This window comes from Podarcis filfolensis (genome assembly GCF_964270895.1).
Source record: "Podarcis filfolensis genome assembly, chromosome: 7".
Classification (NCBI taxonomy): domain Eukaryota; kingdom Metazoa; phylum Chordata; class Lepidosauria; order Squamata; family Lacertidae; genus Podarcis; species Podarcis filfolensis.
Window position 1 is genome coordinate 44,548,846 of NC_139603.1, and position 26,159 is coordinate 44,575,004.

Here is a 26,159-nt window from a genome sequence, read left to right on the forward strand (position 1 = left end):
CTTTAGACAATTCCCATCACCATTGGTCATGCTGTCTGCGGATGATGGGAATTGTACTCTAAAATATATGGCCTACACCAGGTTAGGGAAGGCAGTCCGAAAGCAAAACGAAATAGCTAGCTAAATGGAAAAATTTGTTTCTGGTCTAGTCCTTTTCCCATTCTTAGTCCACCAAGTCATGCAAATCCACATACAATAAAGCAATTCCTGTGAGATGATTGCCTACTGGTAATATATCATGAACTCAGTGCATCAGGACTGGAAAAGGTTAACAGGCTCAGGTGACCCTTTTATGCCGGGGTTTCATTCCTGGCCCCCGGGTGCATTGGCGGCGTGTGCATAAGTGTGCCTTGGCCCATTCTGCCTTCTTCTGGGTCCAAAAGGACCTGTGCATCAGCAATGGTGCACTAATTGGATGCGTCTAAAATGGTCCCTCCTGCAATCTATTATTTATTATTTTAAAATATTGATTTAGTACTCTTTTGGACAAAGCCCACCCAAAACAACTTAAAAGCAATAAAAAGTTGAAGTATATTTTTTAAAAAAACCTAAAAAGCATTACTAAGATCAAGAATAAAGCAGATTTACAAAGTTAAAAACTAACTCGGAACTCCAAAAACATAATAAAATTCTATCCACCATCAGTGACAGGGACAAACAAACAAAAATTATTCTGGGGTGACCAATCAGAACACCATCAGATTATTTAAGGCCTTCAAAAAAATCTGAAGTGTAGGTACCTGCTTCAGCTCTACTGGGAAGAAGTTCAAAAGGTGTGGAGTCATCACAGAAGAGGTTCTCTCTTCCATGCTTATCACTGTCAGAGACCTGGTTGGTAGAAACACCAAGAAGGTCTGTGATTGTGATCTCTGTGAAGGCAGGATGGTATGACTGAATGTGGTCTATCAGATAGTTCAGGCCAAAACTATTCAGGACTTTAAAGGATAAAATAAAAAAGGATAACATGTTGACATCGGTCACTGCGATGTTTGGGCTGAAGAAAGCTTTTGAAGCTCCCAAACTATCGACCAGGAGGGAGAGAACATGCCAGTCGGGCATGTGTCTCTGCCAGGGTCCTACACGAGTGTAGGACAAGCTCTAAATTGGACCTGAAAACATACTGGAAGTTAGTGTAGCTGATAGATGTGTTAAGGACTTAAGCCTTTAAAACTGATTTAAAAACAGTTTTAACAGACTTCACTTGGATGCCTTTGGTGTTTCAGTTCATCAACTTGAAAAGAACACCACCTCCCCCATTTTTATATGACATCTCCCATTAGTATATGAACTGCTTTCTTGAAAAGAAGTGAGAACCTGGGTAGTTAAATGATTTTTTTTATAACAACAGAGTTTTTAGCATAATATAGAGAAATAATAAAGCAAGCAATGTTCCCATTTCAATTGCTGAGTGAAGAGATAAGCTCCCCTTCCTTCCTGCTGCCTTTGTAATGAGAAATTGACTCCCCATGCTTGTAACTAGTAAAGGAAAAAACAAAACAAACGTAGCTGCATGCTGTGTATTTTGTGTCTAGTTTGGACCTCAGATGAACATGGATTTCAACCCAGCTTTTCAGAATTCAGTGGCTCACAGGAATCCCATTTAATGAGATTACCCTCATCTTCAAATCTAAATTTATGGTATAGTACCAAGAAGTGGGGAGAAGTCAGAACAACAACAAACTCCAAGCTCTAATGCTCCTACCATGGTGAAATGTATTGCTCAAAAAACCATGTTCTGGTTCTGTTAGGAATGTAATGTAGTCCTATGGGCAATGGTATCTACTGAAGAGAGGGGCACCACAAGTGGTCTGCCTTGCAGTATCCACCCCCACACTGTTAAACACGTGTTGCTTAGGTGAGCATGCTTTTTAAATGGTCATCAAACCTTTCTGTTCACCAAGCTTGCCTGCCCTGCACAACCTTTGAGTCCTGATGACTTCTTTTTATGATCTGGGAACTAATGGATCCTAATTTGCAACAGAATAAATATTTATTCTTGAAATGGATGGATACTTAAGAGAGAGCTGCCTGAAACATGATCCACTAGGCCTGCAATATGGCCAAGATGCTGCTGCTCCAAAATAACCTATTATACTTGTCTATTTGAAATAAGCCCCACGTATGCATCGTGATGCTGCTTTAGAGTTAGTTTTCCCTTTTAGAACTTGTTCCAATTTTGATCCACTTCTCCCTATGGTCAGAGAACAGATGTAGCAGTCCCAAATGGGACTTTGAAGTTGTCCACCCACCATTTCATTTGATGACTCTCCTTTCTCTTTTTCCATTATCCCATCTGTTCCCACCCACACATCAATAGAATTTGTTGCACTTGCCCTGTTGTGTCCAGTGTCACACCTGCAGTGGCTGAGGTTAAGGAAAAGGCAAATTAGGGATGTTGCTTCAGAATCTTTCAGGAAGCAGAAATTATTATCTACTGTGAGAAGGTATATTGCTTCTTCTTTATAACTTGTTCAGAGTTACTTGTCCCAGAGTTATATTTAAAGTTCCTTTTCCTTATCTGTTTGCCTAACACAGCATGCAGTGGACAAATCATGCGACATGATTTTCTTTCTTTCATTCTTTTTAAAAAACACCCTTTTATTTCTTTTTCATGTATGCACATAAGTTGTTTGCTCTGGTCCCTTCTTTTTGTGTTTAAACCATAGCTGTTCATTTTCATTTCTTGGAGAGATAATAGTGCTGATGAATGAGTATTTTGTCTGTCGCATAAAGGCTTAGCTTTAAAGAGAATGAAGCAAAGAAAATTACAGTGGCAAAGGTTTCTAAATTACACTTGCACAGGAAGATGTTCATGATAAGGAAGTAGTTAAATGGTGCTATTTGGGAAGAAACAGCAAGTTATGGCCCACACTTTATGTGTCAGCAGAATGAGGAAACAATTGATTCATAAGGTCAGTGGAGCGCCGTTGGTGCTAACAAAATAAAAATTCTTAAGCAACAATTTAAAGACTGATATGTACAAATCTGTTCTTTCTCTCCAAAACCCTTTTTCCTTTAGGAGAAGGAAATGGGGCTGCCTCCATGGGCATGTGTTCTATTATAAGGAGCAAACTACATGTTCAAGGCTAACAGTTCCTTGACAAAACAAAGTCACATTGGGAATGAGAATTTATACTATAAAAGCAGCAATTTGAACTCCAAGGGATTAGCTACTTGGTGGGCAATCTGGAGCAGAGAAAAGTTAGATGTGAAAATCTTTCAGCAACCCCATCCCTCTTTCATTGCTTTAAATCCCCTTCGCAGACTAACTTTCCTTTAAAAAAAGAAAAAGAGAAAAGCTTTAGGGCACTATTGCACACATTAGCATGTGACTTCTAGTTATTCCCCTTGCGATACTAACACAGTGTTGTGCCAGATTGGAGATTAGTGAATGCTTCCCCTTGCTTCTTAGAAATAGCTTGGCTCTCATTTGCCTACATGGGATACTGCTGTAACCAGTACTGTGCAAGTTTCTGCTTATGCCAAAACAGTGGACAGAAAATGCTGGGCAAGAACTTCTTCACAATTTTTTTCAAAGTTTTGCCAATGTCAAAGTAGAGACATGAAAGAAAAGGTACAAAGCAGTGCTATACACGTGACCCATATGGCAATCACTATGAAATGCACTGGAAGCTTGAAGTATGCTTGCACCTCTCGCCCACCCACCCCGTTTTATCACCTGCCTACTGACTTATTCTCTATTCCAGTCCTTCAGGTGTACCTCTCTCTTCGGCTCTTTTGAATGCTTGCTGTAGGAGGTAGTTTTCTAGATTGCAGGGATCCTCCTGTTGCTGCTACTGTATTGGAGCAATCCCATGAGAACACTGAACCATCAGTTCTGAAGTGTTTTGGATAAAGCAGCATTTCTCCTTAGACACTGTTGGTGAAATGAGCAGAGAAATGAAATTGCCCATTAAATCTGAGTAATGAAGAGCACTACTTGACCGTTTGACTACTCACTGTAGACTGAGTACTCACTCTGAGGCTCTGTGTGTGTGTCCATATACATCTAAGTTGGGGGAGGGCAGGAGAATATACATTTCACTTTTCTCAAGCCCCATCCACTCTACTCCAGTTCATCCAGTGTCTTTGAGCTAAGCAGCCTAGTTTCTTTGATATTGAACAAATGTCAGATTCAGATTTGGAGTCTTTAGGGTTATAGTCTGATTTGAAGAAACCACTGTAAAACTAAAACCTACATTTTGTAGTGCTTTGAAATATGCATAGCCACTTGTATTCGCAGCCCGTATATTACTGCCATCTCTGTACACTGTTGTGCAAGAAGGGGAGTTTGTTTCAAATCATTTGAAGGTAAGGTAAAGCATTCATCTGCTAATAACCCCTATCAACACAGCTGGTTAGGTTCAAATTTATTACAGTAGGTTTAATTGATAAATTACTTTTTTTTCCCTTTCCCTATGTTCCAGAAAATGGGGTAATCAAAAAAACTTTTTGCACACATTCTAAGGACGTATGGAAATGTTGATGCCTTTTCTTCTTCCTATAAATTAGGAGTGCAGAACTTATGACCCTCAGATATTGTTGGCTCCAACTCCTTCCCACCCCAGGTATCAGAGCAAATAGTTGGGCAATGATGGGAGTTGTAATCCAGCAAGAACTGGTGTATTAAATCCATGCTATAAATTATTGCTTTGGGAAACCTGTATTTTGGGTTGGATTCATCTAATGCTCCCCTGGCAGACCTCTGCCTGTACAATGGAGCTCCCCCCCCCCTGCGTGCTCTCCATACTCCTAAGAATTGTCTCCCTAGGGGTCAGCAGGAGAGGGGAGAATATTCCACCCGGAAAGTTCCAGTGCTTGTGCAGACGAAATGTTCATAAGCATGTAAGAGGGACATTGAAGTCCCCTTTTGGTTTCTATTATGGCTAGTGAGTTCTCACATGAGCTAAAACACAACATGAACAGCCTCCTTGGAAAAGAGCTGACAAGATGACAAACACAGAACATGGCAACTAATTTTACCTTCTCTTAATTGGTCACTAAATATAAATGAAATTTGTCAAGTCATTGTATAACTTTTCACCGAAGTGGTAAACCTGAAAGTAAGTCCCACTGGCCTTAGCAGCACTTAATTACAAGAAAACATAATGGGTGACATCCAATGATGTCTGTTTGCTCAGTGGAAATTTGATTTCTCCCCCCTCCATCCCCCAGCACACCTTCAGAATCTGCTCTGGATTGTCCACCAACCCTTCACTGTAGATTTTGGGTCCATGAAGCCAGCTGAAGGGGGGAGGAGAGAAATAAGAAACCCTGTTGTGTGAGCAGACATCTACTTGTGCTACATTTCATATTGGGCTATAGATTAAGGTTACCAGGTTTTTTTCAATGAATCCGGGGACACTTTTCAACTTCAATGAATTTTGTATGGGGACTGATTTGTAAATCCGGGGACTGTCCCCAGGAAATGGGGACGTCTGGTAACCTTACTATAGATGCCTCTTCCCCCACTTCTCTGTTTTGCTAGTTTTCTGTGTGAAACACTTTCTGGTATGTGCGAAGGAGCACTCAGTGTGAGCCCCTCCCCCACCTGCTGTTTGAGTGGGTGTAGGCCAGAGTCCTAAGGGTTGCCTCCTTAGTTAGAAGTAGGCCACAGTTAATTGCATCCATGCTTATCTTAATCTTTATTGCACCGATCCTACAGGCCTGTTGCAGAAAGTGTCAGTGAGGTCAGTGGCCTGCTGAGTTCAAAGGTTGAAGTAATCTGTAGTAGTAGTAAAATTGTCAGCAGAAGTATAGCTTGCATTGCTTATAGAAACCATGTGTTAGATTTTCAGCATGTTTATTGTCCTCCAAGCTGGTGAAGAGGTTGATAAAGTACATCAGCCCAGCAGAAACTTCTGAGTAATGAACAAACACTATCTGCTACTGTTTCATGTCTTGCGCTTTGCATGGTTTGACAAGTTATTTTCAGACTGGGGAGTGAGATGAGGTTTTTCTTCTTCTTTGTAGCACATTCTATCAAGCAGTAGTGAAATATATCCCTGTTTGATATTAATGGATTATACCATTTTTCATTGTCTCAGTCTCACAGGAGGAATTATAAATTGTGGTGGCATATCCAGAGAGATCCTATAGCAGCAGTTCTGAATGATTTACAAGGCAATAGGTCCTATTAACTTGGACAGTAGTTCTGCCTTTCCAAATATGCTTAGGATTGCAGGTTGTCTTCACTTGAACTAGCTGTTTTGAAATACTTTTTAATATTGAATCACTACAGTACCTACCCACTCTGATGCTCCTTTAGATAGCAGTTAGTAATACGCTTTCCTGATCTTTATTCTATCCCTTGATAGTTGAGTTGGCATACCTGCCTAAGATCCTGATGTAATACAGTGGTACCTCAGGTTACATACACTTCAGGTTACAGATTCCGCTAACCCAGAAATAGTACCTCGGGTTAAGAACTTTGCTTCAGGATGATGACAGAAATCATGCTCTGGAGGTGCAGCAGCAGCAGGAGGCCCCATTAGCTAAAGTGATGCTTCAGGTTACGAACAGTTTCAGGTTAAGAACAGACCTCTGGAATGAATTAAGTACTTAACCCGAGGTACCACTGTATCTTACTTGGTGAAATAGTACTAGCAGAACTATTGATACAGTATATCCCTTTCTAAGCACCGAGGGAGTGGATCGGTGAGTTAAATTGTTGCCCTGGCTTAAATTGTGTAAGATTCAAATAGTTATTGACAAAGAAAGGAGATATGTAAATATTTGCTTTCTTCAGTTTACTTATACAACTGTCTTTAATTTTACATTAATCTAAGGCACTTCAAAAACACATATGTTAAAATATGCCCTTCTTTGTAGAAGGTACTATTAAAAATTATATGAATTTTCCAAATGGAACATTTCGTTTTACTTTGTCCTTGCAGTTATAGCAGTATTTAAATCTTTAATAGCAGGTTAAATTGTTTGTTTTGTTTTTAATAATTAAAAAATCCAGGTTGTTGTTTTTTTACGACCAGATATCATAAGTATAGTTTATAAGAAGTTACCTTACTGCCTTCTTTTATATTCAGTTTTGTGAAATTGGCTCCACCTAGTGTTGAAGTAGTAGGATTGAACTAGTTGAATTAGAAGTTTCAAGAAAAAGAATAAGATGCGCATGAAAGTAGCTGTTGAATTAACATTATTATTTCCTCAGAAAAAAATATTTTGTATTGTTTTGATATTCTCTGCTACAGCGAAAATTGAAATATGATAAAGAATGGAACAAGAGACCTATTCATCCAGTGGATAGGTGAGTAACCTGAGGCTCTCCAGATGTGGTTCCTGCATCAGCCTCAGGCAGGATGGCCAGTGGAATTGTAGTTCAGCAACATCTGGAGGGCCACAGGTTAACCACCCATGAACTAATAGAACTCTTTTGCCCTTTCAAATAATTAAATTCGCACACTGATATTCATTTATCATGCCAACTTAGCTATGAAAAGTATACCCTATTTGGATGAATTTCACTAGATAGTAAGAAAATCATTAACTTAAGGCTGCAACAAAGCTTCCTGCAATACTTAGAGATATACACAAAACTATATCATGCTTGTAGAGATTTGTAGGGAGAGAGCTTAAGAGGAGGAGATACCCCATTACTTGTCTAACTGGCTTGAATATGGAAAGAAATGTTCTTCCTCCTTTACTCAGTGACCTAGAACATGGTTTTCTCAATTGCTAATACAGAAGTGACACAGCACATGTTGTTTAAGCCATTATTCTAGTAAAGCAACTGTGCATTGTTGCTCATGTCACTGCTTGTTATCTATGAATGCTGTATCTATGCAAAGATGTATAGATGTAATGTATGCATGCACTGGCATTAGGTTTATATTATCACAGTGTCTGTTTGAACTTATTTTGAATAGCACAATGAGTTCAAACAGACGTTGTGATAATGTAAACCTAATGTCAGTGTGTGCTTACATCACAGACAAGAATTAAAGAATAGAATGTTTTTATGGCCAAAGTAGGGCAGGATAGATATTTAAGTAGTTTGGAACTTGGACAAAAACAATAACAAGTTCTTTTGCTAAGGAATCTTGTATCTCTGCTTTAATGGCACATTTGTTAGAAAAAAGAAAATCACTGCATTTTCTTTCCATTGAAACAACCACTCGGGATTTTATTTAACTTTTGTTCTTTCAGAATGCAATCATTACATCACTGGCTTGGAAGCCTTTTGGAGTAATATTCCCATTATATAAATAACTGAAGGATATGGTTTTGAAAAAGTATCAGGTGGAGTGTGATAGAATACTGTGACCTGCATGAGACCTGTTTAGTTAGGCTTAGTCATTGCGATAGATCAGAAACTTTTCTGTAAATGAAAGAGGGGTGAAGGTCCTTGTTTACCTAGAGTCTTGACCTCTCAACTTTCATGGCTGAGTGCCTTAAACTTGTAGTGATTGCCATGTATCTACTACCTTTCAATTATACTTAGAAGGTGTCCAGGGAGAGTGGGGGAAGAGAAGTAAAGTTTTCATGGACTGGTTCCTAAAATTTCCCATTCCTTGTATGATCGCAAAGCAATTCTGCCTTGCGTTGGACCAGGGGTCAGCAAACTTTTTCAGCAGGGGGCCAGTCCACTGTCCCTCAGAACTTGTGGGGGGCCAGACTATATTTGGGGGGGGAATATGAACGAATGGCCCACAAATAACGCAGAGATGCCTTTTAAATAAAGGCACACATTCTACTCATGTAAAAACACACTGATTCCTGGACCATCCGTGGGCTGGATTTAGAAGGCGATTCGGCCCCAAGGCTTAGTTTGCCTACCCATGCATTGGACTCTGTCACTGATCCTCAGATCACTTTTGTATTATTCAGCCAACAGTGTGGGATGGTTGTTGTTTTTTTACTTTGACACAATGTTGTTAGAATGTATCGTACATTTAACATACATTGTTAAGAATTAGTTACCATAGCTTTTTAAAGGTAGAAATTGACAATAAATAGCAATGCTTCTTCCTCCGCAACAAAAACCTCCTTTACCAAGATTAATTAACTCTGTTGCAATATACAAACCATTTATTCAAGAAGAATCCTATTAAAATCAATAGGTCTGTGTTACAGAGCTTTCACGTGCTTCTGATAATGCATTACACCTTAACATGCATACAAGACACCCCCATGGGGGCATTATATTTCAAGAGCATAGGAATGCCACGAGGATGTTGCACTGTACCCTTAATTACATGGGCCATTAGAAAGAACCACTGGTCGAAATTTGGTTTCAAAAGGAATATAGTATTTCAAATGGCTTTGAATAACCAAAATGTAATCATTACAAAGAGTACAATTTATCCACATGCTACACAAATCCTACCCTGCCTTGGATCAAGAGTTTCCACTTGTTGCCATGATAGACACAGAGCAAAGGAACGTTCCTGTTGTTGTACAAGGAGCAGGAAGTGGCACTAGATTGCAATGGAGGCCTGAATGCACCAAGGATGCTCAAATGCACATACATGGTAAGGGTTTGGACTATACAAAGAGGAGGAGGAGTGGCTCTCCTGGGTTTCACTGTGAACTGATGGTTTAGGTCAGGGCTGTAGAACGAGGTTCTGAGAATGACTAGGTAACAATTACTGGGTGGCTAGTCTGCCATAGATGCCTCCTGGCACCTATGAAAATCTGTCAGATGGGTCAAGGGACCAAGGTAAAGGAGGAGAGGTCCTAGCTGGGCTTGGAGCAAACCAACCCAGAGCATGCTAGACTTGAATTCCTGAACATCTTGGCAGGTCGTACAGGTGGAACAATCTGGTTCCTTGGCGGGGAGCACTTAAAGGCTTGTGTTTGGGTGGAGGGGTTGCATGAGACAAAAGGTGAACTTGGATCACAATGCTGTAGAAAGGCATTTCAACACACTTGAAATGGTGGCTGTTTATGTAAAACTAGCATTACTAGATGAACATCCACCTTGCCAAATTCAACATTAATGAAAGATTTTCCTATACTCATTTTGAAAGTGCCATGGGTCATTTACACAGAGCAGCAACTTTTCATGGTTCCGGTCTACGTTTTGCAGAAACACTTTGCATCTCTGTTACAATTTGTGGACAAATTCATACATCCTATTGCATCTAAAGAGCATTAACTATAGCTACTGTGCTCAAGAGATTTTGGCAAACTATGCTCTGATGAATAATTTAAAGCTCTGACATATTTATTATTGCAAGGAATACATTATAGCTGAAGTATAATGACGAAGCAAACCTTTCATGATTTATTTGTGTCTTAGAATAAAGCACAGAGCAAGAGGTATTGACTAAAATAGCACAGGCTTTTGTAAGGTAGTTAGGGCGTTTTTTTCTTTTGGTTGTGGAGGGCTAGGTGGTGGCTGAATGTTCAAACAGGAGTTAAGAAAGACGCATGGCTGGTGAGCTCTTAGTAATATTTGCATTCATTTATTCCCCAGAAGCACAAAAGAAATAGGAAAAGGTTGTGTGCTTAGTGTATTGGTCTGTAACCTTCCCAAGTCTTGATAAACAAAGGCTGGTAACATAACAGTAACCCTGAGACTTAGGTCATGGGATTTGCACAGAGATCCATCCAATTTTCCTAGTGTTCACAGATGTGATTGAAGAAAGCAGAGTACTAGTGTTAGATCAGATCAGCTCTCATGGGTTCAACAAACCTATATTACTGAAGCACCACAGGAGCCAATCAACTGAGGCAATTGTGTTATGGAAACAACTATTCCATAAATATAATGGGCTTTATCCAGTTAAGGCATACTTGGAGTAGCCTGCCTAAGGAAAAAACAACTTATGTTAGCAATCTCCATTAATTTCAATAGTTATACTCTGATAGCGGCTAACTTTGGATGAAACCCCATATCTTTAGGTAGTGGTCATCAGATGCATGTAGTTGGTTTTGGTTGATATTGCAAACATCAAGCGTAGGAAAAGAAAGTGGTCCCTGGTTGCAAAAGGATTTCTTTCTCATTGAGAACCAGTTATTTCTTGTTCCTTGCCATATGGCGAGTCACATTACTATGTTAGTAATATTTCATGATGGTATGTCTTTGAATGGTTATGAGTTTTATAGCAATTGCAGTGGAAGCTACAAAACAGTTGGATATACATATACTGCTGGAGTTGCCAAGTGATGAAGATTGTGTGACTGTACCCTATCATGAAAGTATCTCAGTTCACTTTACCAGCACTAATCTTCAAGGCACAGTAAGCAGTAGTTCTGCTGATCTTTTCATGGCTAAGCTATTACTTTGGTTTTCTAATTTTATCAGATATAAAGTAAAATATGGACATCCTACAAGTAATTTCTTTTCTCCCCCCCCCCTCGCCACCCCAACAACATGGGGGGGAGTGGGAGTTTATCAGACTATAAAGAAAAAAGTCTCCCCCTCCAAATGTGATAAAATCCTGTGATTTTCTACACAGGCATATTGCCTCTAACAGTGGAGATTGAGCATAGCGATTTTGGCTAGTAGCCACTGATAGCCAAATGGCCCATGAACTAGTCTACTCCTGTTTTAAAGCTATCCAGATTGCTAGCCATCCCTGCATCTTGTCAGAGTTAATGCCATCATTTAACTATGTGCTGGGCGAAAGACTTTGTTTTGTCTGTCCTTAGTCTTCCAACATTCAGCTTTCCTGGATGTTCCTGAGTTGCACTATTATATTTGTATAACAGCACTACAATATTGTAGATTATGTCAACTGGATCACCTCTATCTACCGTATTTTTCCCTCTATAACACGCAGATTTTTTCTCCTAAAAAGTAAGGGGAAATGTCTGTGCGTGTTATTGAGCGAATGTGTGGTCCCTGGAGCTGACTGTCCCAAGTACAGGGCAAAAATCAGGCAAAAATCATATCGCACCGTCACGGAGGAGAGGAGGCTGCTGCTTTCCTGCATGCTACCTCAGGGTCTTACTGCCCACCCGCTTCTGTTTCGTTACTGTGTTTGCTCAAACGGAACAAAGAGCAGGCAAATCCCCTCCCCTCCAGGCAAGCAGAGGGGAAAGCAGAGCGTCCTTCCCTCTAATTCCTCTCCGTGCTCCGGTGCTGCTGCTGCTGCTGCGTCTAGGGACTCGCAGGCAGCGGAAAACATGCAGGAGAGAGGGGGGGGGCTGGCTTGGGGGGGAAGACTTTTGCCTTCCTTTCCCCCCCTTTAAACCCCTCTCTTGCATTCTTAGCCAGCTGCTTCTTCGCACACCCCTCTCGTGCTCCTTGTCCCTTCTATGTTTTTCCTTCCCTCCCCACTTAAAACGTGGTTACAAAGCACGGATCCACATGGATCCTCAGGATCTTTGCATTGGGTCACCCCAAATTCACCATCAGATCACATAGCATGTCCATGGCTACAGCCTGCACCAAAAAAAAATCACGCACCCACTGTTGCCTGGGGCTGCAATGGTGCAAAAACGTGGTTACAAAGCACAGATCGACATGGATTCTCAGGATTTTTGCATTGGGCTACCCCAAACTCACCGTCAAATCACATGTCTGTGGCCACAGCATGAAGCACAAAAATGATACATCCACTGTTTCATTCAGATTTTTTTTTCTTGTTTTCCTCCTCTAAAAACTATGTGCGTGTTATGGTCAGGTGCGTGTTATCGAGCGAAAAATACGGTATATGCTTGTTCACACTCTCAGAGGACTCTAATAGGTTAGTGGCTATTTCTTTCATGTTACAGTTAAGAGTCTTAGAATGGTTTTATCTTCCTGTTCACCTAGCCCCCTAGAACTGGTGATTGTAGCATCTGGTAAACCAATGGAATGAAAATATCATTAAAAAAAAAAGTTTTCATCTAGATTGTGACTGCTTATTGAAATCTCCTAGGGTCATATCAGTTTCACAGGGAACATCAATTGGGTTTCAAAGAAAACCCAGAGACAAATTGGAATAAAAGATCTCTTATAAGAGACATAGATGGCTTTATTTAGATAATGTGCTGAAAACTGGAGATTAGTGCCACCTTCTGGAAACAGAGTGGAAACTAGGATAATAATTCATCACATACTAATGTTTCAAGACTGGCATTGGAATGACATTTCTAATATCTTCAATATATACAGACAGTCTCTACACTTCCATTTCATTTGCAATGAAGTTACCAATCCATTTTTTCAGTGGTGGAAAATTTAAGTAGAGTTTGAGGGTTGATGGACTATCTAGTGAGAATTTAAAAAAAACTGAAACTGGTAGAGAATTGTTTACAGCCAACTAGTAAGCTAAACTGGCTACGTATCTCTAGAATATCAGTAAAGTTTCTAAAAAGCCTGTTAAGAGGGTCACCTTCAAACTACAGGCCCATTAGTTTGAGGAATAATATGTCAAACTTTATGCAAAGCAACAAATATTTTACAGAAGAATGGGCCCTGGAATATGACATATTTCCAAAAGGACAGTTTTCAGACTGTCTGCTTCACTATTGATCACAACTTTGTACTCATAGAAAATTATGAGTATGTCAGGAACTCTACATTTTATGTGGCATTTATTGACCTTATGGAGCCCTTGAATGCCATAGACAAAGAAGAACTTTAGAATAAACTTGTATCTACAAATTTAGATTTCAGACTGATTGTGCCACTTTAAAAATGTATATGCCAATACCAGGGGGTGGGGGAATAGATTAACCTTTAGATGTTTCCTATCTAATGCAATTCATATTATTTGTGAGGCTAAGCAGGGCTGGTGTGTGTGTGTGTGTGTGTGTGTGTGTGTGTCTGTGTGTGTAACCGCTATTAGTAAATGAAATACATCCAATCCCTTCTTTTGTGCTGACATCTTAGAACTTTTCTATCCGATTTGGTTTATATAGACTGCAGGATGCATTGGCACCAGTAGTCCCATTGGTGCCCATTGGGAGTGGTGGGACAGAAGGGCCAATAGCGAAAGGAGACAGAGCCAACTAGTTCTAGTTTTGTCTCAATCCTTCTCTCTGCTGAGTTCTACAAGGACAACTCGAAGACTGGATAAAAGTAAGAAGGTGGGATGGGGACCTGCCTGAGGACAGGATGAGGTTGGTGGGGAATTATTACCTGGTGATGAGCACCATCAAATTCATTAGGACTTACTTCTGAAAAGATGTGGTTAGGATTATGTTTTCACTGTTTCCCATATCTCACCTGCTACATATTTCCTTAAATCTACTCCCCACTTATCACAATAGTTGTTTCACCAGTTGTTAATACCTGTTAATATAGTGTATATCTTAGATGTCAATATCCCCTTTTCTTGCTTAATCAGTTTCTCGAAACATTACCCCTTAAATTGTTCTTTCTCAATTTATTCTGAAACCTGTTTCCTTAATTGAAAAATAAACTGCTATAATCAAAATCTGTGATTACCTCTCCTTTCATTTAATTCTTGATATGAATAAATTTCTCCTCTCTAATTAGATGCTTCCATCTTACTAATTGTATTTGCTCTCAAACTTTCCTCAAATTCATTGCCATTATTTCTCTATATAATTTATTACCATGAAGATACTGCTGGACTTAATCTTGTCTTTATCTTTTCCCATTTAAGAATAGATTCCAAATAAAAATGAATTGCCTTAAAAAAATTAGACACTAGCATCTAGACATGGGTGCTAATTTGAATAAAATATTTGCAGGGGGAGCAGGTAAGCCCTGCTCCACAAAATCAATCACACAACCATGGCACATGCACACCATTTGAATGGCGACGGCAATCAACTTTGGAGGCATCTGGCCCCCTCAAATATTTTAGTGGGGGGCAGGCTGAATGGACCTCATCCTGTAGAGTTGGCTCCTATGTATCTGGGACTGAGAAAAGTAGTATCCAATATTCTGTTGAGATGAGCAGATTTCTAGATGGACTAAGCCTAAAGGAGAGAAAGTTTTTGGTAACACCTTTGATGGTGGCTCAGAAGAAGAAGAAACGCCTTTGGGAAATGGGTTGGACACTGCACTGAAAGAGGATGGAAGTGTTCACCCGCAGAGTGATGGCAATATGTGAATGAATTGGTTGTGGTCACATTCATAACCATTGCTCTCAGTCTTCATTGGCTTTTATTTTTGTCTCATGGTTTTGTTACATAGACAAATCAATTAAATATAGCATTATGACAATATCACATTCACTACAATGATACATTTTCAGCTGGGATTCAAGAAAGGGAATGATGTTCTAAAGAGACCAAGCAGGCATTCCTATTTCTCTCAAATACTATTTGGTTAGGTTAAGTATATGGCGATGTGGAACACATTACTAGTAAAGAAAATTAACATCATAGGATGCCCAGTTTCAAGAAAACTCATGGTGTTCATTCTTGCTGATTTTGAGGCAACTGGGTATCCCAAGTTCCTGCCTGTTTACTTCTTTTATGGTTTGATTTTCAAGGTTCACTCTGAGTGGACACATTGAAATGAATTAATATGACTAAGTTAGGTCTATTAATTTAAATAACTTAGTTGCATACCACTCATTGTGTGGAACAGATATACTGGGGTAAGGAAAGAGGAACTAATGAATTCTTGGATTTGGATTTGAAAGTGATGAGAACCTTGGATAAAAATGCCAATAATGACTATCAGACAGAAGTAGGGAAGACAACTTTGGGGAGAAGTCAGAGTTTATAGGCTAAAAAAGTAATTTAGTATATTTCACATTTTGTATTTAATCTTACCTAGTTGTATCCTCCAATGACAACCTATTCATAGAAATTCAAGTTGCACAGAGCCCAGAACAGGAACGGAATAGCAGAATGCTCACACGAATAGCAAATAATAGTGATCCCTTAGATCCGAAACCTTAGGAGCTGGCAATCAGATGACCATGTTCCCCAATTAGAATTTTGGAATAATTCTGTTTTATTTCCTGCCTGTTTTGTTGAATTTGACTGGGTTAGAGCATATTGAAGTTCCTCGAAGCTGATTGATTATCCACACAATTTTGACTTTAGAGAATGAGCTTAGTGTTTCTGAAAGTGAAGCCAGTGCAGAGTGTGTGCCTAAGAAGCCTTTTGGGCTTTGACTGAGATAAAATGATGATTGCTTAGAAAGTCATTAGCTTCTTGCTGGTTTTGTTACTCTTTGCACAGCTTTACAGTTTCATCTGCTTGACAGAGCTGAATAAAAAACACACCAATCCTGACAATTTGTAGGTGTCTTGGGAATTGCAGAGCATGCTACTGAAACATTTTGTTTCAATGGCTTAGCACAACAATTGATAAAAGTGAAACTTCAACTGAATATGAGTGATGGAACAGAGATATAGCTAATACTTGGAGTAGATAAATGAATAGACCCATGTTAGTCATGTTCATTATCTTCAGTGGGTTTACTTTGAGTAGGAGTAACATTGGATACAGCTTTCATTTTATTTATTTATTGCATTTATATACCGCCTTTATCTTCCAAGGATCTCAAGGTGGCATAGATGGTTCTCCTCCTCCTCCTCCCCTTTTCATCCTCACAACAGCCCTATGAGATAGGCTAGGCTATGAGATAGTGACTGGTCCAAGGTCACTCAGTGCGCTTCATGGCTGAATGGGGATTCAGACTCTGTGGTCTCCCAGGTCCTATTCCAACACACTAACCATTACACCAGACTGGCTCACGGCTTTTAGTTTCAGAGGAAGTGTTATAGATTGTCTTGAAAAATGGATACCATGTATATGATGTATAGCACCTGGAAACAAATTGAGAAATTTATTAAATATAGAGCAATACGCATATAAGCAGTGAAAACAGCATGAAGAAGAGCAACTATTGATGTAACTTATTTGTTTATTTGTATGGCCTTTATTATTTTCATTGAAAATGAAGCGAAATGAATAAGGATTTAGTCAGTAATCACTTGCCTATCAAACTGTTTAGCCAAGATAATTTCTTCAAGAGACCACAATTATTTAGGGCCTCATTATCAATAAGGACCAGGTTTATTCCTTTGGTGAGTGAGACCTGCGAGAACAAGCATGTAATGAGTTTGTGGCACTGGTTCACTTAAAGGAAATATAGTTAAAAGTATGCATGCAGGCAAAAGTATGCACATGTATGTTCACTCTTTATTCCCATTGCCGTATCTGTTGTGTGTACAGATACTTCAGTTTGTAAAACTTAGGTCCAAATATGGTTATAAACAATTCCATGAATCTTTGGCTTCATATCCAGCTTGTTCTTTTTTGGTTTTATTTGTTTTTACGCATTTAGTTATATGTTTTTCAAATGAATTAATGCAGGATTACACCAGTCAATCAGAACAGATGTTTTGGTCGATTTTGTTACAGCTCATACTGAATGATATAGCCAATTTGGTAATAATATATAAAGAGAGGACTTATTAGTTTAGGTATTGTATGGTAAGGGGATGGAAGAGAGAGGTGTAGAATTGCTTTTATAATTGCCTGACATGTGGCATCCTCAAGATTTATGTCTATCATAGCTAGAATTAATAATAATAATTTATTTCTACCCCAGCTACTCTGGGCAGCTTTCAGCAGAATATTAAAATACTATGATGCATCGGATATTAACAGCTTCCCTAAACAGGACTGCCTTCAGGTGTCTTCTAAAAGTCAGATAGTTGTTTATTTCTTTGCCATCTGATGGGAGGGCATTCCACAGTGTGGGCACCACTACCGAGAAGGCCCTCTGCCTGGTTCCCTGTGACTTCACTTCTCACAGTGAGGGAACCACAGAAGGCCCTCAGCCCTGGACCTCATTGTCCAGGCAGAACAATGGGGGTGGAGACGCTCCTTCAGAATATGGAGTTCCATGATTCTTTAGTCTGAGAGCTCCTAGTTGTGTTTTGTTAGAGGTGGCCATTTGCTCTACTGCTTCACTGAATCACTTCTGTCTAGCTATGGGATTCTTGTTTGATAGCACAAATTGGGGGGGGGGTGGTCACTGAAGTTGGTAACAAATGAAAAAAAAACATGCCTGTACAGTTGTGGATTTCATTTTCTTGCTGCAAAGAACTTTCTTCCTTATCCATAAAGATAACAGTGCTAAAGAAAAGTAGAAGGATTCCGGTTTGTACTGTAGTTTCTTTTCTATGCTCATATACCTCAGAGGTGTTTTAATTTAGTTTGTGGATTTCATGCCTGAATGCTGTTGACTAAGTCGGTTAGTTTATTACACTGAGCCTACATCACTGATTTTACAGAATTAAAAGGGCCTCCTTTTTGTATGATGTTTAAAAATATTACATACCAGCCTGACTGTAAGATTTGTGGGATATCCTTTCAATGAACACAAAAGTGATGATTGTGGCCATGCATTTTCAATAAATATTCAGCTGAGATTCTGAGTATATAATTGATCATCGCATGCAAAAGTTGTGGATCAGTTTGGAGACTGAGCTGGAAAATGTCATTAGTATTTCACTTGTTTGATGTAGGAAGCTATGACTGCCATGCCACGAAGCATTTATTCCACTACATTAGAGATGAACAAATGCTTCAATGTAATGAAGACAATACTAGCTTTTGACCTTTTTGAAAATGAAAGACCTGAAAAGTTTGCGAAGAGCAATTGTATATGTAGAACAAGTAAATGAGGTTTATTCTGTGATTAACATCACAATCCTATACAGTGGTACCTCAGGTTACATACGCTTCAGGTTACAGACTCCGCTAACCCAGAAATAGTGCTTCAGGTTAAGAACTTTGCTTCAGGATGAGAACAGAAATCATGCTCCGGCGGTGCAGCAGCAACAGGAGGCCCCATTAGCTAAAGTGGTGCTTCAGGTTAACAACAGTTTCAGGTTAAGAACGGACCTCCGGAATGAATAAAGTACTTAACCCGAGGTACCACTGTACCTGTTCTTATCCTGAAGCAAAGTTCTTAACCTGAAGCATATCTGTACATATCTACTTAGTTCATTAGGATATGAAACTAGATTAGTATGCATAGGATTGCAGTTTTAAGATATATGCAAGAGTAAACATTTCTGAAGAGGTTCCTATAGTTTACATGCATTTTTGTATAGCTTTGAGAACCTAAAAACATAACACCCAAGCTGGCCAGAGAACATGTCAGGATAGGGATTGAATGAATGAATGAATGAATGGTGTGTGTACTATGGATCAGGATAGTTCTCAGATCTGTCTCCAAAATTCTAAAAAGAACTTGTTGCATAGCAACACAAGCAGACTGACAATCTAAGTAGCCTACAATAAAATAGCTGTTATGAGGTCTGTTTGAATAATTCCCTGTAGTGGTTCTCTCCAGACAGCAAATGTATGCAGCATGTTGCAAAGGGTGCAAGACATTTTCTCCAAGCCATCTCTTACCTTTGTGGGGTGTTTCAAGTGGAACAGCCACCATAAGTACTTTAATTATGCCACCATGGATATACCTGTGCTAGGAAGAACAAGAAAAGGTAGTACGAAGTTAGCAAATGCATATCATATTTTGGATAGGAAAAGGCACCCAAATATGTTGAAATAGATGTTTCAAATAACACATAGAATCATAGAGTTGGAAGGCACCCAAGGGTCTTCTAGTCCAACCCTGCATGATATCCCTGCGTACTAGAACAGGCAAGTAATGCTGACAAATCTTAACCATACAGCAGAGAACATGGCTGCAAATTTTTAAGAATGTGCCTTATTTGTGGAGCATAGAGCTCCAGAAGCCCTAATCTTGCTGTGGAATGGTGCAATCCTTAGCGCCCATTCTAACACTGTGGAGCATGTTTTGCTACCTGGTATAGTGCAGCGCGACATGCTAGGAAACGGCCTGGATGATGGCTAGAGTGACTTTCTCCTTCAAGTCCTCAAAGTATCAGAAGCCTGCTCCATAGTAACTCAGGGCAGAGGTTTTTGGTGCGGCTTCCCCTGTTCTGTGCAACAGCATTCCTGTTGAGGTACAGCACATGGCCACTATCTTCACTTTCTGAAAACAACTGAAGACTTTATTTGTCTCAACAAGCTTTTCCCAACTGGATGCAAAGGCTTCTGCCTTAGTTGTATTGCTTATAAACCATCTTGAGTTATTTTTGTACTGTTTTAAAAACTATTTTTAGCTGCTTTTATTATACGTTTTGTAAATCATCTTGGTACATACAAAAGGGAATTCATAAATAATAACTCTCCTACATTGACACGTGTGGGATACTCACATTGGCATTTTCTTGTGTACTCAGTCTGTACTTAGCAACAAGCAGTTAATTGGCCACTTGAACTGAAGTGCATAATGAACATGCTCTTCCGATCATGCCTGTTGGTTGCACTTCTCAGAAAGGGCAACATGGAAATAGTAAAGAGCTGCTAAGAAAAAGGGATTAAGGGGAGTATTTTTTTCTGTGGGATAGTAAAAAAAAAAAGGCAAACTGTTAAGTACTTAAGAGTACTGAGAGAAATGTGAAACTTCTCTAGGAAAATTAGTGTCCCAGATCATTTTTTAAAAATTTTAAAAATCATTTTATTACTATCTTGTCAACTTTCAAAATAAACAAATAAATAAAATTAAGGTGCCCAAAATATCTCCCTGTCTATCAAACAGGAAGGCTGCATAGATAAGTAGTTAGTGTAAATGTTAATTAATATATGATGAAGATGACTTACAAACTTTAAAAATGTTTGTGAAATCCTTAGCTCCCCTAAAAATACCCAAAATATGATTATAGTAGGGTTTCATAAACTTGGGTCTCCAGCTGTTTTTGACTACAACTCCCATCATCCCTAGCTAGCAGGACCAGTGGTCAGGGATGATGGGAATTGTAGCCCAAAAACAACTGGAGACCCAAACTTGGGAAACCTTGTTCTATAGTTTCATGATGCGACATAAGAAACAGATAGAAATCTCATTGAGAGCCAATTTATCAGTCACAGCCAAATGCTTATATACACATTTTATTTACTCATGGGCTTTTCATATGAGTACTGTGGACACTAGATGTATTTTTTTTAAAGCTTTTAAAAAAGCATTTTCAGAACTTTTAAAATATGTGTGTAGATTCCACCTGCATCTGTAGGAAGAGAGCTCATGTAGTATCTAAACTTCTGTAAGCAAGGGATGCTTGAAATACAGACTTCTACATTCATGAAAATTGCATTAGTTCTATTCTCATGTTTCATTAAATCCACATAATGTGGATTTAAAATTGTGAATTGCTCAGGGGACACAGTTGATTAGGTGCTATAGAAATGCCAAAATATTTTCTTATGTTATATTCATTAATGTATGATATTGTGGAGAAACAAATTCAAAAGTGGGCCTAAGAACTGATTTGGATGGATGCTGTCTCTCCAGACGTGCATTTTAAGGATGGGGGGTGGAGAGTGTCTCTCAGTTTCATGTCAGATTTGCATGTGACTGCTGGGTCATGATGTGTTTGGGAAAAAGGGCAGGAGAGAGATTGAATGATTTAATAAAAATAATTTTATTATTTTTAGATGATAGTTAATAAAAAAAAATTCACCATCAGATCCCAGTTATATTTTTAGATATAAGTGTAGAGAAACATGCTTGAATCTACAGGTGCTTATGTGTAAACAGAGGACAATTCTGTTATCAGAAAGTGTTCATTATATTCTCAGATCATTCCTCCTTCAATCTCCTATCTCTCAAACCTCATGAACTGATTTTTTTTAAGACACAGGAAGAGCTTCATGTTAGGGGAGTGGGAGCTGATGTCCAGTAACATCTGGAGGGCCAGAGGTCCCCTGCCCCCATTTGGGAAGCTTCCCAAAGCTTCTGTAGTTTATCAAATTACTTTTGGTCAAAGTACAAGTTACGAGTTTTAGCAGATTATCAGATTACCAAGGCAGGTGTTATGTGAAGTCACCAATAGTTACTAGGGTGGGTAAATAATCCTCCACATCCAGTATTGTTTCCATATTGGACTAGGAATCAGAAGGTAAATCCCTCTTTTATTCTGGGGGAAAGTGGAAGGGACAGCAATCCAGAGTCTTATTGCAATACCGATATTATGCATTCATTACTGGACCAGCTCTCTTCTCACACCCTTCCCCCAGCTTTGAATTAACATCTAGCCTGGTGAAGTGTTTTGGTGGACTCAAAAGTTTTCAAAGTAAAGTTATTTATTTGGCTGCAGAGGACTGGCAAATAATGCCCTGAGTGATAACATAATCATTCCTGAATTAAGTGGCAGTGCTTTGTCCCAGACCATTCCTGCTCCTTGACACCACTGTGAAGCACACATCCATGCTACATCTCATGCTCATTTGGAAGATCTTCCAAAGCTGAGAAATAATTTTGAAGGAGCATGTGCAGTGCATTGCAACAGGAAGGGAAGGGTGAGAAAGGCCTATCCCATGAGCAGAGCTTCAGTTATGGAAGTTAGGGATCCAAATCATTGGGTTGTATCCGACTAAGTTATATTTGCAGTAGATCCACTGAAATCAAGTGACCTAAAGTAGGCTACAATCAAACCTTCCTTTGCTCCAGCTTGTGGGTTGCCCCTCCACCCATCCCTACTAGCCTCTACTTGCAGAGAGTGGGGACATTGAGCCAGCCCTAGATCTGCTGCATCCTGAGTCAGTCCGCACTGTACCAGCTCTTAGGGAGGCCCAGGAATTTGCTACCTACTACCCTGGCTGGCATGGACAATGGAGCTGCAGATATGGTGGTTTTACCACTGAGTAAAGCCAGGATAGGTTTGCATTATCCTGCCCATCATGTCCATTAATTTAAGTGGGTATACTCTGAGTAGAGCTAACATTTTGCACAGCCTGGTATTTATATTTTAGATATACCCCTTCAATAAGTGAATTGAGTAACTAGATTCTAGTTAATACTAATAGATTGCATTATATAATAGTACTATATAAAACTAATAGATTGGACTCGTGGTTCCTTTCCAACAATATAATTGTCTCTCATTTATCTTCTCTTATGTCTCTGCCAATAGCTTTCATAATGGTTTTTTGCATTTGTCATGTTCTGTGGAAGCAGCATTCTTTGGAAGAATGGTGGCCTTCGTTTTGTTTTCTGAGGCAGTCAGTCAGCATGTCCTGTTAACTTGTTTGAGGTCTCATTTATACTGTTTCAGCAATTTCAAACAATCAGCCCTGTAGCCTGGGTATTACATTCTATGGTAATGTTGAGTTCAAAGTTGCACTGACAGCAGCAGAGCACAATGCTTAAAACCCTTAATCACGTTTTACTTTTAATTGGTTACCAAATCCAATCAGTTTCCAGAATAGTTTAAAACAAATTGTCAGTTTACACAAATAAATTGGAAGGGTAAAAACTGCCATAACGATAATAAGTATACCTGTTTTAAAATTCCACTGAAGTCAGTTGATTTATTTGTAGAAAAGCACCCTGATAAAATGGAAAAAATAAGTTGGCATTTAACAATTTTGTTTCATGGTGTAATTTCCTTGCCTGCCCAAGCAGTATGATAATCGGGAAATATAAACATACAAAGATAAATCTATCTGCAGTGCAGACATAATAAAAGGACCTTAAAGGAAGGACGCTGATTATGCCCAAGTGTAATATTCAAAACTGCTACATACAATTCTGATTGTTTTCAGAGGTTACCATGTTTGTTCTTCAGTATAAATGTAGCACAAAATTGATGTGCGTGTTTTAATTTAACATTTTTAATATATCTGAAATTGCTTTTTATTTATTTTTTCTCCATAAATCTGATAGTTCAACTTAGATAGCCCTTCAAAAGTGCTCTGAATTCAGGAAGTATTCTTTTGGGGGGTCTTTAGACTATTGTTCGAGGCCTCAGGTTTCTAGGCATATGAAGTATTTATTAAGCATGTGCAGCCATGTTCTTCCTAAAAATCCACTTTCTCACTCCATAAACAATAATCTGAGTCTTCAATGCAGGAATTATGGGACGTATTCCTATTTGGTAAAATGTCCCTGAATTAATCATGTTACTTCAACTGTTGTAATATTTGTCTGATAGTAAATAATTTCCCAACTAAATGCAGAAATGTCCATTAGGATTTTGGTAGATGGGCAGTAGGAAATTTGCTTCTCTGTGGAGGTAAACAAATAAAGCAGCTCAACTGAACTTGCCTTTTAAAGTACTGTAAAACAATTCTGCAAAGTTAGGTACTCCTAAAACTCACTGTTTTTTTAGCAGACTTTACTTTAGTACAGGGTAAGGCTGGAAGGCTTCCTGATGTTGAGGAACTCCAACTCCCATCAGTTCTAGTCAGCATGGCCAATGGCCAGGGGTTGTGGGAGGTGTAGTCTAGCAACACCAGGAGGGTAACTGCTTTAAGGCTACATTCCGCATTTAATTATAGTTGCCTGAGTTTTATACAATTTTCACCTCCCACCTAGCAATAAAGTTTTCTTTTTCTAATTAAGCACAATTAAGCAAAATTTCTCGTATTGTGCTCTGAAAGCTCTGGAATGTAATATAACTGCTTGAAGTAGAAGCCTGATCTGAAATTCTCCTGTCCTACCCAATGGAACAAAACAGGGATCTGAAGTCTTGCTGCAGTTCATAGCTAAGCATCACCATTTTCACATTCCAGGTGCTACATTTTTCTGGAAGAGCCTAGATAAAAATGTTACCAATCTTAAAAGAAGAGGGTGAAAATGAGAGACCCCTTTTGCCTTTTTATAGTTTTTGGTATAATTATTTAAGTAATACACTGTCTGAAGCAATGAAAGATGCATTATAGTTCCACTAATTTAGGATAATTTATTGCACATAAATTTACTGCAGTTTCAGAAGAGTACATAATCCATGCATATAAATGAAGCAAAGAAAGAGTACACATTAGATCTCATTAATTACTCAACAGCTCCTGAATTGTCTTCTGCCTTCTCAGTAAAGATCAAAAGAAGAATGGTTACTGTGTTAAGTTGCACCCAATAATTACATGTTTTGGGGAACAACCATCAGCACCCTTAACAAACTACAGCTCCTGGAATTCTTAGGGGAAAGGCACGACTGCTTAAAGTGGTAGAACAGCACTTTAAAAGTATGCTATGAATGTGTCCAAGGTCTGAGATGAATCTGCAAAATTCTCAAAATTGTACAAGCCAGATTCCACACCACTCATCTTACAGTAAGAAAGAGCACAATCTCCCTTCTCCGTCATAAAGGATTATTGTGGGGAAATGAATTTTGAAAGGCTGAATCCATGCTAGAAGGGTTAGTGTGTCTGTAAATTCCATCCACTAGTCAAAAGGAGTAAAAGTTATAGCTGATTTTTTATTGCTCTAATAATAATGGAGGAGCACAGATCTTCATTTTAGAAAGAGTGGTACAGATTGAAGCAGAGAGAGTATTGAGAATATAACAGGTTACTTACCTACTTGCTTACTTACTTACTTACTTACTTACTTACTTACTTACTTAAAACACAGATACAAGGTGAACCTTGAGAACTGTGCACATCCCTAATAGTAAACTACAAATAAGATATTAAGGGAATTTAACTAAGTTGAGCAGAGAGGCAGGTAAATACTATTACTAAATAGAAATAAATTCAGGGGTCACCACACCTGTTTTCATTGTGGGGGCATAGGATACAATCCTATGCACAGTTATTTGGAAGTAGGCCTTATTGAACTCAATTGGCGTTACTTCTGAATGCACTATACGGTTGTAGTATCAGACTTGAAACAGCTGAACAATAGTAAAGAAACAAGTACTTCTGAACATGTGCCTATACAACCACTGAGTCATCACAGGCAGTCCGGTCTCCATGTAATATTAGCTAGAAGACTGCCAAGTTTTGAATGACAGAAGTTTTTAACTGGGTAAAACAATTAATATTTATGCATGAAATTATGTATTCTTCAAAGCCTAAGTTCAGTGGGGATTATTTCTGAGTAAATATTGCCATGTAAGTTTTGCAGCTTTAGTAACTCCCCAACTCCACCTCTATTCTATTCTGATATTAGAAGGGTAATTGAGGACAGTTGATTGAAGACTACTGCTCAGCTAAGATTCAGTAAGAATAATATGGAAAAAAGCAGCCAATTATTATAAGTCTGTGGTACAAATCAATAGCTCATGCTCATCTGGAACATTATGTTCAGACCAGTGATCTCATCTCATAAAAAGGAAAAGGGAAGAAATGAAATTCAGAAGAGGAGAACAAAGGTAAGATTGTTTACCCCGGCAAGGAGATTGTATACATAGGTAAAGTGAATATGCTGTTCTCTCTACTTGAAATAGAAGAACCTGGAATGTGCCATGCCTTCAACAATAAGAAAGTATTGTATTCTTAACCATTTTGTA

The 26,159-nt window shown here is 38.9% G+C and overlaps 2 protein-coding genes across 19 annotated transcripts in view; one reads left to right on the plus strand and one right to left on the minus strand.

The window, feature by feature from the left end:
• EPB41L3 (erythrocyte membrane protein band 4.1 like 3) overlaps positions 1-26,159 on the plus strand; it is a 130,982-nt gene that overhangs the window by 12,984 nt on the left and 91,839 nt on the right. The gene's annotated exons all lie outside the window — the stretch shown is intronic.
• Positions 20,167-26,159, minus strand: part of LOC310766424 (uncharacterized protein) — a 189,227-nt gene continuing 183,234 nt past the window's right edge. Inside the window, exon 2 of the mRNA XM_083622637.1 lies at positions 20,167-20,182. Within this exon, the coding sequence (XP_083478763.1) occupies positions 20,177-20,182 (6 nt within the window). The 3' untranslated portion in view covers positions 20,167-20,176. The remainder of the gene's footprint in view (positions 20,183-26,159) is intronic.